We start from the raw sequence: 13,878 nt of genomic DNA on the forward strand, positions 1-13,878 counted from the left end.
TGGTGGACCCTAGCTGATGGCCTTGTAGAGAAAGGGGGAAATTTTCTCTTCCTTCCTCTGGTTTTCATGACAGATTGAATAATCAAATCAACATGAAACATACTGACAAGAGAAAATCAAATTTAATTTGTACACAGAGGAACCCCATGTGCACGACAGAGTCAGAGACCCTGCATACCTAAGAGATTCGGAGACAAAAAGGGGCATTTGGTATATGTGACATTCTGAGCTAAGGATGAGGTAAGGCACCTTGGGACTCTAGAGTTTCATTTCAGGATAATAAAAAGAGACGATGTTCAGTAGTTAATTAATAGACTGCCACCTGGATAAGTCAAAAGAGGTTATTTCTGATCATTCTTATTCTGATGATGAGTAAACACCTTAGCTAAAATTCTAAGTAGCTGGAGAGTGGCGGGTAGAAGTTTCTCTTGAGCCTGCAGGGACTTTGTTGCCTTTGGCTCAAAATAATCCGCATAACACAGAGACATATGTTGCAATGACTCCTTTTGAACCCTACAACCACAGGCTACACTTGTCTGACGTTCACTTCTTTATTCTCTACCTCAGTGGTCCTGGCAAGACAGTAGCCCACTAATCTCTGGCCTCCACAGCCATCCCTCTGGCCGGTGGACTTGAACAGGAGACGTGTTCTAAGTCCTCCTGAGGACTGGGGAGTTTGTGCGGGTGGGGAGAAGGCAGTTTGGGTCTCCTATTGGAGCAATATCTCACATACTCTCCCCATTCCCTTTTCCCCTGCTCTGTAGCATGATGTGGGTGGTACCAGCAGACCAGCTGGCTAGGCAGGGGTCCCCACAGACACTAGCTGCTCTCCCTTCATTCATCCCCTCTTAACTTCCTAAGGGACTCTGCTGCACCCCTTCCTTCCCTGGTCTCTCTCCAGCCTCCTGTGAATGATGGCTCACTAGCTGGTTGTCTCCTAACTTCACCCACGTGGGGTTCAAGGAAACATCTAGGTGTTTTCCTATACCACTTAAAAGTGAGGGAAATACAAAGTTACAGTCTCTCCTTAACAGTCCTCAAAGCAATCTGGCCATCAGAGTTGCTGATGGGACTGTCATGGTCAGGTCCTCTTTGCTCTGAAGAGGTGGGGAGAGGAAAGGGTGAGAGATACAGGCAGACACACATGTAAGCTCTCCTTCGAACTTCTCTTCCCTGCCCAACTGCCCCGACGCAGGAGTGGGGTGGGGACTCGGGAAACCCTTGCTCCTCCTGCTCATTTTCTTTTCATTATTTTCTGTTTAACCTGGGCGGTAACTTTCTTAATTAAAAACAAAAAAGCAAATCAGAATATCTGGAGAGTGGGGCAAGTATCAGAAAAGTTTTAAAGCCCCTTGGGTGCTGTTGATGCAGGACAGGACTGGGGACCACCTGCCCTAGCAATCCAGGCACCCAGAGGGCCGGGAGGGAAAGGACCCATCCATTAGCACGTCTTATAGCCCCAAATATCAGACACCCAGGCATGGAAAGACTAAGAAACTTGCTCTGGGTTACACAGTCACTTTCAATGCGAGAATTTAATGGACCCCAAAGTCCATGTTCTCCTTCAATGTGTTTGTGATGTTTGTGAGCCAGAACTACACACTTTATTTGTCTTTTCCTACTGCTTCCTCTCATTTCTGTGCCCTGCCTACCTCCCAAGAGCACCTTCAGTGTGTTATGTTATAAATGACCTCGAACTTGGTTAGACAAGAACTGCTGAATACACTTTGGACATTTATGATTTCTGCTGCATCCCCACCTCTGCAGAAAATCAATTCCGCGGGACTGAACCAGGACTGCATAGACTAGAACACTTACCCCTTTTTTCCCTGAGAAGTAGCTGCAAAGATGAAGAACAGCAGGAGGTAGATGACTGTTTACTAAGCTTAAAGGAAGTTGAGAAAATTCACCATCCTGAGTGACAAGGAAAAAAGAAGGATATAACAATAGTATATTGTTCCTTGGCTAAACCATTCTCTGGGGGTTAACACAACATACCTGGTTAACTCTTTCATCTTTTAGGACTCAGCTGAGGCAAACATCTTTAAAGAAGTGTTCCTTGTTCTCTCCAGCAGTGTGAGTTAGGAGACCTCCCTCACTGCTGACATGCACACTGGGCTCTCCTCCGGCACAGCACTTATCATGTTGCACGGCTTTATAAAGCATCTGTTTATCCCTCCTTCTCTCCAGACAGCGAGCTTCTTGGGTAGAAAGGAACAGGCCTTTCACTTGTATCCTTACATCTACCACAGTCCCTGGCGCAGGGAATATTCAGTAAGTATTTCTAATAAATATCAATATTTTATTATTATAAACAATGACATTAAAGGGGTAGTAGTTTAAAATTTTATGAATCAGAAAAATGAGTCAGAGTTTAGGTGAAGGTTAAATGACTCAAGCTGGAAAGTCATTGACTATTTTTAACTTCTTTTAACAGCTGGGAATCAAGCCTAACCTGGTGTTTAATTTCCAGGGTGGAGAGGACCAGAACCACTGAACAGAATCTAAAACCAATTTAATCACTGATTGTGTTTTTTTAAAGCACTGATTCTAACTTATCACTTGGTGCATCCATGGTCACTATCACCAAAAGCCATTTAAAAAGTCCTGTGCTTGGTGTTCTAAAGAGCAGTTTTAACATCAATGATGACAGATCAAGGATATCTTGAACATAACCAAAAAACACTGATATGGTTTTACATGTGCCAGGAAATCATGAGTGTTCCTTCTCTCAAGCAAAAATTTAAAAGCACATTGTGTTTATTAAGTCTATACTTTGAAATAACTTGGGCATGGATGAAATGGAACCTACTGGTCCATTAGTTGTTTATTCACCAACTCTTTTTTTTTTTTGAGCTGTGAATTTGTATAAGGCTCTTTGGCAGGAAATATGGGGGCTCAATATGGGACTGACACTTGACCCTGACACACTTTAACACCTAGTTTAAGAAAAAAAGAAAACTGTAAAAATATATAGAAAACCAGGACCAAGTGTAAATAAACACTACCTTTCCTTTTCTACATGCAGATTGTGTAGGTAGGAAGAAAAAGGGGCGATCTGTAACAGCTGAAGACCTGAGCAGGTGAGACATGAGCTGATGATTCTTAGTCCCTGCTATGCTGTTTAGTCCAATTGCCAGGCTAGGCTTGGAATGGAACTGTACACTTCTAGTTTTTTCTTGAAAATGTGACTGCTTCATCAACCTATAGACATGGCCTATGGTTTTTTTTTAAATATGTTTTATTGATTTTTAGAGAGAGAGAGGAAGTGAGACAGAGAGAGAGAGAAACATCAGTGTGAGAGAGAAACATCAGTGTGAGAGAGAAACATCAGTGTGAGAGAGAAACATTGATCAATTGCCTCCCATATGTGCCCCAACCAGGGATTGAACCCACAACCTAGGTATGTGCCCTGACGGGAAGGAACTAGGGACCTTTCAGTTATGGGACAATGCTCCAACCAACTGAGCCACACTGGCCAGGGCAGGTTTTTGAATTAGAAAACATATACGCAGTTGATTTGCAAGATCCATATTTGTGAACTTACCTCATCACTAAAATTTACTTATGACACCAAAATCAATATAGCACTTTCATGGCCATTCTCAGACACTGGCAGAGCCGTGAAAAATTTGGGTGGACAGTTGTACGCATTCCCAGCTGAGGTTAAACAAGGCTAAGCTCTACCTTCTTATTTCAGCTCTCATACTGTAAACAAGTACCCTCTTCACAGACTACAATTAAACCATTTTTGTGCACTTGTTGCGGGAGGGCTGGGAGTTGCTATTTAAAATGGCCCCCAAACACAGTGCTGAACTGCTGTCTAGTGTCCTAGCGACAAAATACATAAGTTGAAAAGGTTAATGAGTTAACCATCAGTATATATTAACATATCTTTAAATAGAAACTCACAGAAAACAAGGTTATATGTTGGTTAGTTGATAAATATGTTGAGTCCAGAAGGTAACAAAAACTAAACAGAATTTCCCCCAGGAGCAATGGTCGTTTAGTATTGTAAATCCTCCCTCTTTCCTCTCTCCCACGGTATTCACTCGGGTACAACCTAGTTCAGGGCCTTCTTGAGATCAGTGAGGTGCTTATTGGGCCTGAGCACGGGGCCTGAGCCAGAAGGGGGCGCCCTCGGCTCAATGCGCAGAGTGGTCGGCAGGTGGCGCCCACCAGTGGCCTTTTTTACCCCCCTAAGGCGGTCTAGGCCAGGTGGACTGGGAGCCGAGGTAACCAGAAGCTGCTGCCGGAGACTCTTCTTCCCCTGCACTTAGAGCTCGCGACGCGCGTGCAGAGAGAGGGCGCCAGTGGCTGGGCCAGCTGCGTTCTGAACTCGGGCTTTGCTGTCTGAATCTCTGAGAGCTCGCTCCTGCCAACCTCAGCCCGAAGTCGGCAACCATGGAGGCGCAGGCACAAGGTGAGTGGTCGCCGACCGCCCTTGGTGAGGGTCAGCCCCGCCGCGCGCATCGAGGCGCTTTTCTTGCAGCACCTAACTTCTGGGGCAGAGCGGACCGGTGCCATCTTCACAGGTCCGCAACTCTGCTCCTACCCACGCCCGCGGGATGGTTCCTGCTCCCCAACCTCAGGGTTTGCTGGGGGCTGGAGACAAGCGTAGGAGACGTTAAATGGAAAGGTTCCTCCGTGGGAAATACGCCCACGGAATACTCTCGCCTCTTTTCTCAGTTTGTCGCCCCCCCCCCACCCCTTCCTGGACCTCGCAAGTGCCCAAAGGACCTGTTGTGCAGGGTTAGGAATCCGCGTTTCGTTCCTTTTCCCGCGGGGAGTGGGGGAGGGAGGGCGACTTCTCTCGCCCTGAGCGGCGGGCTTGCCTCCTGCACTTCCCAAGTAACGGGCTGGGCGCGGGGTGCCCAGATGTGGTGGTTCCGGGGAGACCCGGGTATCCCGGATACGCGAGAGGCTGGCTGTGCAGGGACCGGCCTTCCCCGGGGAGGAAAGAATTGCCCGCCTGCTGATCTGCAGCGGACCAACACGTTGAGTCTGGGTTTCCCGTGGTCCAGGAGCACCCTGTGCCTCCCCAGATGCACAGGTGGGGCGGGGGGGAGGCCCTGCCGCGGTCCGGTCTCCCAGCTCCCCAATCCTGGGGCCGCCAGCTGGAGAAGCCCGCAGTGGCTTCTCGAAGGGAATCCTCATATCTGGGATCACACTGGGACTGGGGTTAGGGAAGCCCCATGGAACCTTGCAGGAACGGGAGTGAACGGACTGTGGGAAGGAGCAGAGATGGGAGAAGGTGGAGCGCTAGACCGGGAGGAAGAACGCTGATTCTGGGATCTATCTTGGGAGCAACGCCAGGAAGGGATGGGTTGAGTTCTGCCTTCTTCAGCATGTGAAAACAAACACCACACGTTTCTTATACAGTGTAAGGAATTCTGTGGTGAGTTTTACGGTAAATAAGAGAAGAGGAGGTTCCTGTGCGCTCACTCTCAGGGGCAGGAGCGTCCCGAATGAGAGCTGTTTAGGGTGCAGGGGCCTGGAGCCATCCAACAGGTTTGCTGCCAGGATCACAACTGTCTGAACAATGCGAACCATCCTTGTTTGTTCCGCGAGCCAAGATCCTGCCCATGAAGCTGCCCATTATATAAATAAGAAAAAAATCAACCCCCCTGAGGTTAGTTAAATTCGAAAGCAGCGATCGGCTAAGAGGCCTTCCCTCCGGAATTGAAGCAGATGGGAACAGCACTGGGGCTTTCCAACCTGACTAGCACATTAGAATTATTTGGAGAGTTTTCAATACTGGCTGTGGCTAATCCCAGACCAATCAAACTGGCATCTCTGGGGTCTGGGCATGGGTATGTCAGAAGTTTTCCGGGTCATTCTGTTACTTGGTAAGTTCAAGAAAAACTAATTCTGAAGACATTTGAAACTGCAGATTGGAGACTCAGGTGACATTGGTTTGCCTTACTTGAGAGGTTTACTTAACAAACATTCTAGTGCATTTCTTTGCCAAACACTGTGGTAGGAGAGGCAAACATATGATTTCTGCTTCCTGGAGTGGAAGCAGTAGAGGAAGAGACAGACATTAATTTGAGAGTTATTTGAATAAATGTGAAATTGCAGCCGTGATGATGATGTAAAAAGAGGCCCTCGTTGTGCAGGGTGAGCTGGAAAAATTGTAGGTCTGGTAGGTGAGGATAAAAATAGGGAGGTTTGTTTACTGTGCACCTGTTTCTGTGCTTTGTGCTTTGCACGTGTTGACTCGTTTCTTCTGCACAGCAGTCCCATGAGGCAGGCAGTGTTCTCATTCCCATTTTATAGAGAGAATATAGGCACAGATGTAAAGAAATTCCTTGTAAACAACGTAGGGAATGAGTAGCAGAGCTGGCTCTTGGGTGCCCCATTGCTGCTCCAAGCTTGCCCCTTTTCCAGGAAAGATGAAACCTGGGTCCCCACTTCTCCCCAGCCTTTCTGCCACTCTTCCCCTTCCCTCATAAATGGGTGGAGCCTGAGTTGTTGGGATGACAAGTTAAAAGGCAACTGGAATAGTCATAGGGAGACCTGGATAGGGTGGTGGTCAGCCACAAGGAGAAAAGTGAACAGGTTATAAAAACATTTCAGAAGAAAATCAATATTACTTTGACTGGAAATGAAGGAGGGTGTCGTCAAAGCTGATCCCAACTTTATACTTTTACAACCAGATGGGTATTTGCTTCTTAAATCTTTACTTTTCTCAGTACTTTAAGTTTTTCATTTTAAGACCCATTTTTTTATTATTTAAGGATTTTTTGTGCTAAATAAAGCAGTTCTTATTACATGTTTTAAGGGGAAGACTACTGTCTCTTTTTTGTTGTAGTCGGAAGGTGGCATAAGATTGAGGATAGAATTTTAAAGCTGGAAGGCCCTTTGCAGCTCTTGCCGGATGAACCCCCTCGGTCTGCAGGTTAGGAGACCTCGGCCCAGAGCACTGGAATGACTTGCACAGTGTTGCAGAACCGACAGAGACCAGGACGCTGTGATCTCGCCATAGCAAGTGGAACAGCATACATTTTATATCCGATTTCAAAATGCATTTTGTCCACATCAAACTTTTCACAGTTTTAGAGTCAAAACTTTTGTTTTATTTCTCTTTTTTAATTTAGGTAGAAAAAGGCAGTGATTTCTGATTATTAAAGCCTCCTAACCCTTGACATACTTTCCTGGGTGCAAATTATTTTTATTAATTATAGAAAAAAGTGTTACTTGTTTTTTTTTAATGCTTGCACAGGCTTAGGCTTAATTTTCCATCTGCCTTCCACCTAATGCCTTTTTCATTGTTCAATTACAGTTGTCCCCATTTCCCCCCATTATTCCCTGCTGCCCTACCCACCCCCACCTCCCACATTCAATCCTCCCACTCGTTGTCTTCATTTAAGTTTTTTAAAAATAAAACTATTTACAAAATATTTGTAGTTTACATTAAAGATTAAATCTTCTTTCCACTTGGCATATTTTTCCAGTTGCATGAAATTGACTCTTAGATTCTAAGAGAGTCTTGTGCAAGTTCGTATCATCAGCACAACTTATTTTAGAACTGTCTAGAGTGGTAATGGCTTATCTTTCTGACTCTTGATCTAGAAAGAACGAAGATGAGTTAGCTTAATTAGGCAGCTGCTGCTATGTCTCCTGTACTTTGCAGGAACCAACCAGATGCTGTGGACATTTGCACATACCTGTATAGTTGAATAAATGCAGCAGCCAGTTCTAGAAACATTTCCATAAATGAAATTCTTCAAATGTGTCATTTGACTTTGTAAAAGAAAGGATTACTTTCAGCAAAACAAGGACACATCCTGGGAGGTTGGTAGAACACGAATTCAGAAGTGGGATTATGAGCCAAGTGACTTGGTGAAAAAGGGCTGGAGAAGAGTATGGAACAGGGGCCCACCCAATGCCAGGAGTCCCGGTTGCCTTCCTGGTACTAGAAGATTTTGCTGTGATATAATGATACATTAGAGAGGGAATTTGGTTGAGAATGTAGCATTTTCCTGAAGCATGTGGTAGTCCTTTAAAATAACAAGCCCCTGATCTTTTTAAACTGCCTTACAATAGTTTATTTTTCTAGGTAAAAACTTTGTTTTTGTCTTTCCCAATGTCTTTAATGTTGAAAGAAAAAGTTTCTTTCCACTCAACCCTTGTTTATATTCAGATTAGTAGCTGCTTTAGTTTCCTATGACTGCTGTAACAAATTGCTACATATTTGGTGGTTTAAAACCACAGAAATGTATTCCCTCACCATTCTGGAGCTAGAAATCAAAAATCACTCTCCCTGGACCAAAGTCAGGGTATCAGCGGGGCTTCACTTCCTCTGGACGCGCTCGGCTAGAGTCCGCGTCCTGTCTATTGCAGTTTCTGGTGGCTGTCGACCGGTGCGTTGGCGGCATCACTCCAGCGTCTGTCTCCGCGGTCCCCTTGCCTCCTCTGCTGTCTGTTTCAGGTTTCCCTCTGCCCCCAATTTCTGAGAACACTTGTGATTCCCTTTAGAGCCCACATGGATAATCCAAGATCATCTCCCCATCTCAAATAAGGACCTTGATGTGTTTGGGGGCCTACTACATTATTTTCTATATTGAGACATTCTAGTCAGAGGGCTCTCGGAAGTCCGTGAATGACATGAAGTAATACGTGTTAGATTACTCTCGCCTGAGGGTTAATTCCATTAATGTAAAAACGTCATGCGTATCTTACATTACACATTGCTCACAGGACATTTCTTTACCCTCATCTTGTGCCAGGAAGAACTTAGAGTGATTCATAGAGATATGTGGAACACAGCAGGATAATGTAAATTAGAAATAGAAGAAATGAAGTAAACAAGGATAAGAATAGAAAATGAAGCAAGGAATGAAGCTCTAGAAAAATAAATACAATTATATCCTTTTAATTAATACTGCATGGAAAACAAATTCTTGCTTTGTGAACAAAGTAGGTTATTTTGTTTCAAAACAATAAAATAATCCTGCCCTCCCCTGCCAAATAGCAACCGGTCAAATCTCTTATATTGTAGAGATTGATTACTCAGTGAACAATTTTTTTGTACAAATTTCAGCCAATATAATTGTAAAGCTCAAACTATGGGAGCTAAGAGTTAGGCATTTTGAATCATGATTTTTAAAAGTAGTATTAAGAACATTCTTACTGTCTTCAGAGCTACCTTCTATTGTTTTAATATTCCTCTGAATAGAAGTTGCAAAGTAGGTAGTGATATATACATAAGATGAAGCCAATCATTTACAACACATCATATACTATTGTTGCAATTAAAATTCTTATAAAATCTAATAATGCAAATGATAGATATTATAGTATACGGCAGCAATTTTTAATCTTTTTCTCATGGTACACATAAACTAATTACTAAAGTTCTATGGCACATAGATTACTATACTATAATTTTGATTTCTTCACAGTGGACAGCCACTGTTGTATTGGCTATTGTCATTTTTTTAATTTGACAGTCTAAGAGAAAAGAGGTCAGTATTCCTGACTAAATAGTCAGGTATTGCCTGTTTTAAAAATTCTTGTGGCACACCAGTGTTGGACATCACTAGTATATGGGGACCTATTTTGAATTGCCTTCCCTAATATACACCTTGTTTTCTTGATACTGTTGATAGGCAGAATCTGAGAAGTTGCTTTATCAAACTTAGCAGCAAGAGGGTGCATTTTTGTGGATTATGGTAAGATTTGGCATTTAGAGAGCTATATAGTAAATAATAAATAAGTACTTCACAAGTATTGATTTGTCAAATAAATATTTCAACAACTATTTATTGATTAGTATAGGAAGAGCAAATATTTGACAAGCACTTAATATTGAGAGACAGTAGGGAGTAATGGTTACAATTGCAGAATCAAGGCAAACTGCCTGGATTTTCATCCTTCCAGGGTCACCATTAACATGACCCTGAGCAAGTTACTTCATTTCTCTGGGCCCGGATTTCCAATATGTAAAGTGAGGGTAATAATAGTGCCTAAGTCATGGGATTGTAATGAGGATGTAACAAGTGAATGCAAGCAGTGTTCTTAAAACAGTGCCCAGCACATGGTAAGTACTTTCTAAATGTTTGCTATTGCTCTTAGTAGCATATGCCAAGAACATGACATGCATTGTTTTATTGAATCCTTATTTTATTTAGCACTGTGGGATAGATATCATTACTTTTAACTCAATTATAAACAGGGGAATGGCAGGTCAGAAAAATTAAGTGAGGAAGGCAGGATTCAACTCTTAGGTTCACCCAAATCCAGAGGATGAGCTCCACCACTCTCCTACACTGTCCCTCCCCCAGCGCAAGGCGGCACCTGTCAACGGGAAACAAAGATGAATTTGATGTGGGTCATCTTCTGGGGAGGGTAGCCAAGAAGAGTGCTCCCTGTGGGTCATGGCCTAGAGAACTGATCCCATGGCCTATTTCCATCCGATGGAATTTTTAGAGTACTACAGTGCTAATTAGAACTGATTCACATTGATGGTGATAATAACAATATTTTAGTGTTGAGTGTTTTTTTAAATGCCAGATACTATGTGATGAAGTTAAAAAATCATGTTAATAAACACAACAAAGTCATTGGGAAGGTAATGTCCTTCTCCTCTCACAGACGAGGAAACTGAAGGACAGAGGAGCAACAAGACTCGCTCCTACTGGTACAGCTTAGATGTGCTGGACGTGTGGAGCAGATCTTACTCTGGTCCCTGTGGCTGGGATGCCAGTGATGGCAGTGTGGCCATGTGGAAGGCCCACAAAGTCCATGGAGAAAGGTGCGGGCTCTGGAGGGCAGGGCTTTGAAGATTCTGGTGTCAGTTGCTTAGCAACACACTTAAGATTTCTGAGTATTCTGAAAAGTTCTAATGGCAAATACAGATTTCTGCTCTTGCTATTTTAGATGTTTTAAAAATAAGACACAAACAAAAGCTTTTAGTATGTATGTGTACATGTACATATGTAAATTGCATATAGATGTGACCTCGTCACCGTCTATCCCCTTTACTTTCTTTTTCTTCAGAAAACTATGTCCTTTTATATTGTGCATAATTACTTGCTTCTGTTTCTCCCAATGAGCATTTAAGTTCCTTGAGGGCAGGACTTTGACTGTTTTCTTCATTGCCATATGCCCAGTGACTGGAAATGACTGGGTCATGGAAAGGAATCTGTAAACACTTGTGGGGAAAACGGTGAATGACAGAATGAATAGTACTGAGTGACTAATATCATAGGTGACCATGGTGTAGAGCTATGTCAACATTAAGATAGAGCTAAGTTGCTCTTCTGAAGAAAATGACAGTGAAGGTGTATGGAAAAGGTAAAGGGGGAAATTTGGGAAGTGGGGGAAAGGGTGCACAAAGACTGAGTCCTGGAGAGACCAAAAATAGATAGAGTGGAAGAGAGAACAAGAAACCAGGAAGCTGAAGAGAGAAACCTAGGACAAGAGATGCTTCTCATGATGTATTCCCAAGAAACACTACAGATGATTTCTAATTTCCCCTGTAACATCTTTAATATAAATTCTGTGGCACATAATCAAAATTTTTGTGCAAATAGAGTTCTGATGTGGGGCAGCTCAAAAGAAAAGTGGTGACGGGCTGGAGAGCTCATGTGGATTTTACAAACAAAGAAGCAGGTACTTAGTTCCTCCTCATCTCCATTAAGCAAATACTGAGCACACTCTTAGACTCTCAGTGTGAGACGTGCAAATAACCCTGTGCTTTGGGTTCCATGTTTTGCTCGCTCTCCTGGTGTGGAGGGTCCAACGTGGCAGAGGAGAGGTGAGGAGGAGAGAGCTGCAGCCCACTGCGTTGGGGGATGGTTTGCCTGGGCAGCTCATTTGCAGGCAGTTGAAAACCTTGGGTCAGCGACACCTGTTAAATTACTGTAACTGGGCAGATGAAAGTCTCATTTATAGAAACAAAACCTACGATCATTTGGTGGCATTTTCTTCTGTCACATGCATGTGGCCTGCTCTGATTATTGACATGTATGAGAAAATATGTCCATATTCTTGTGTTGCTTAAAACCATTATTCTGTATGTTGCAAGTAGTTATTGAATTAAACCTGAAAAAAACCACTTCTTTCCCTAAATGTGCTGCCTCCCCCAAGTCCTCACTGATGGCCGGCTAGAGTTTGAAATGCTGATGAAGATGAATCCATTCCTCTCTGTATTTCACTGACCTTTCCATGGAGAGTATTTTTGGCTTTGTTGAGAATTTAGGGCAGAGGAAATCTTTTACAGAAATATCACATTATGTGGGGATTCTCTCAGTTTCATGGAGCTCAAGATGGACTCTGTAACACGATATTTGAGTCCTTGCTAGCCTTATTCTATAAAGTAGTATAAGCTTAGTTTTAAGTAAACATCCAAGAAATCACTGTGTAATTTAAAGCATATTCTTCTTGTAAAATTTAATCTTAATATACATAGATATAATAATTTTGATAATCAATTATGTGTTTAGGTCCTAACTAAATGCTATCATTGTGCTGTGAAACTGTCTCTGACATCCTAGCAGATACGGTAGCCGTGGCTCATCCATTCGTGTCTGAGCTATGACATGCGTCCCTCAGGGCAGTGGTGAAGTGCTCCGGTGGCCAGACTGGATGGCTGGCCCACCAGCGGATGTTTTCTCTGACTCCCCGTTTTCCAAACCCACTTTCTGCTGCCCCATGTTTGCTCAGGTGGTTCCGTCCACTTCAAATGCTGCTTCCCCGCATCCCAACTTGTCAGGTCCCACTAATGAGCTCCTGATTTTCCCACTGGAAGTAATCCTCCTCTCTTCTCCACTCCCACAGCATTTTAGATCTTTTTTATTGTCCTTAAGAAGTAGCATCATAATTTAGAATCGGGAGGGACTTAATTAAGGACTTCACACAGTCTCCTCATTTTGCAGATGAAAGCACTCCCAGACAGCAGGGGATCTGCGTGGGTTAGTTTCCCACCCGCGGGGGCGGGGCACTGGCCGGGGAGCTCGGTTTCCTGCCTCTAAGCCTGCACTCCTTTCTCTGCACAACGCAGCCCCTCACCTGCAGTGCGTGTTGTGGTGATTCGGGCCTCTGTCCTCCTGAGAGGACTGTCTGGAGGTTTATTTGTGATTTAAAAGTTAACATTTTATTCATAAAGTCAGATGCAGAAAACTTACGCTTTGAAGTGCAGCCTGCAAATCTTATTCAATTTATAGAATGAGAAAATGTTAATAACTACTTTTAAAAGAACTTGGAATAGTGATATTTAAACAGTAGGATACCAACTGGCATACAAGTTTAGCTAATATACTCAATTTCATATTTAAGAACTTCAATTTTCTAATTGACTAACATCCCCAAGAACTTAAATCTAAAAATTAAATATGTAAATACAGTAAAATCTAAAATTCTCTTAAATGTTATAATATTAGTTGCAAATTTTGTAGGATTTCCCCTTAAATAGCACATTTAAATCAATTACCAAATTAAACAAATTGTAATTATAAGCCTGATAGTCTCTCAATAGACCAAATTCTCTCAAACATAAAATAAAATACCAAATATTCAGATGCCTTCCCACAAATATACTACTTCTATAGCTTTGGTTGTATTTCTTAATTCAATAATTATTTAAAATATCTATGTGTCAGGCACTATTCTAGGTTCCAGAAAAACACAAACAACTAAAATAAAAATGTCTGCCCTCAGGAGGTTCATATTCTAGGGAAGAGGTAAAAAGTACATAACATAAATTAAATGAAGGACATGGCGTACTAGATGTTGGTAAATGCTAAAGAGAACAATAAATTGAAGAAGGGGGTTATGAAATGTGTGGGTGGGTAGAGTGGTTGTGGAGGATTCCGCCGCTCTCTGGGGTGGATACTCTGCACAGAGACGTGATCAGTTACCCATCTAGTTACT

At 42.9% G+C, this 13,878-nt stretch overlaps 1 protein-coding gene and 1 long non-coding RNA gene across 10 annotated transcripts in view; one reads left to right on the forward strand and one right to left on the reverse strand.

Annotated features, from left to right (window-relative positions):
• The window catches only part of LOC123821289, a 28,770-nt gene extending 26,643 nt beyond the window's left edge, over positions 1–2,127 (reverse strand). The window contains exons 1-2 of the long non-coding RNA XR_006786098.1: positions 1,999–2,127; positions 1,819–1,914 (exon numbers count right to left, since the gene is read on the reverse strand). This is a non-coding gene — a long non-coding RNA (uncharacterized LOC123821289). The remainder of the gene's footprint in view (positions 1–1,818; positions 1,915–1,998) is intronic.
• Positions 2,128–2,183: 56 nt separating this feature from the next.
• The window catches only part of TPD52L1 (TPD52 like 1), a 72,157-nt gene continuing 60,462 nt past the window's right edge, over positions 2,184–13,878 (forward strand). For 2 of the 9 annotated variants that reach the window (XM_045844231.1, XM_045844233.1), the window contains exons 1-3: positions 2,236–2,274; positions 3,029–3,083; positions 4,205–4,423. In XM_045844231.1, the coding sequence (XP_045700187.1) occupies positions 4,405–4,423 (19 nt within the window). In that variant the 5' untranslated portion in view covers positions 2,236–2,274; positions 3,029–3,083; positions 4,205–4,404. Of the gene's footprint in view, positions 2,275–3,028; positions 3,084–4,204; positions 4,424–13,878 lie in introns of those variants that run through there. The other 7 variants (XM_045844236.1, XM_045844237.1, XM_045844234.1 and 4 more) reach the window with 7 other exon arrangements.

Source organism: Phyllostomus hastatus, unplaced genomic scaffold (genome assembly GCF_019186645.2).
Source record: "Phyllostomus hastatus isolate PE091 unplaced genomic scaffold, TTU_PhHast_1.1 phas_contig_40, whole genome shotgun sequence".
In the NCBI taxonomy this organism is placed as follows: domain Eukaryota; kingdom Metazoa; phylum Chordata; class Mammalia; order Chiroptera; family Phyllostomidae; genus Phyllostomus; species Phyllostomus hastatus.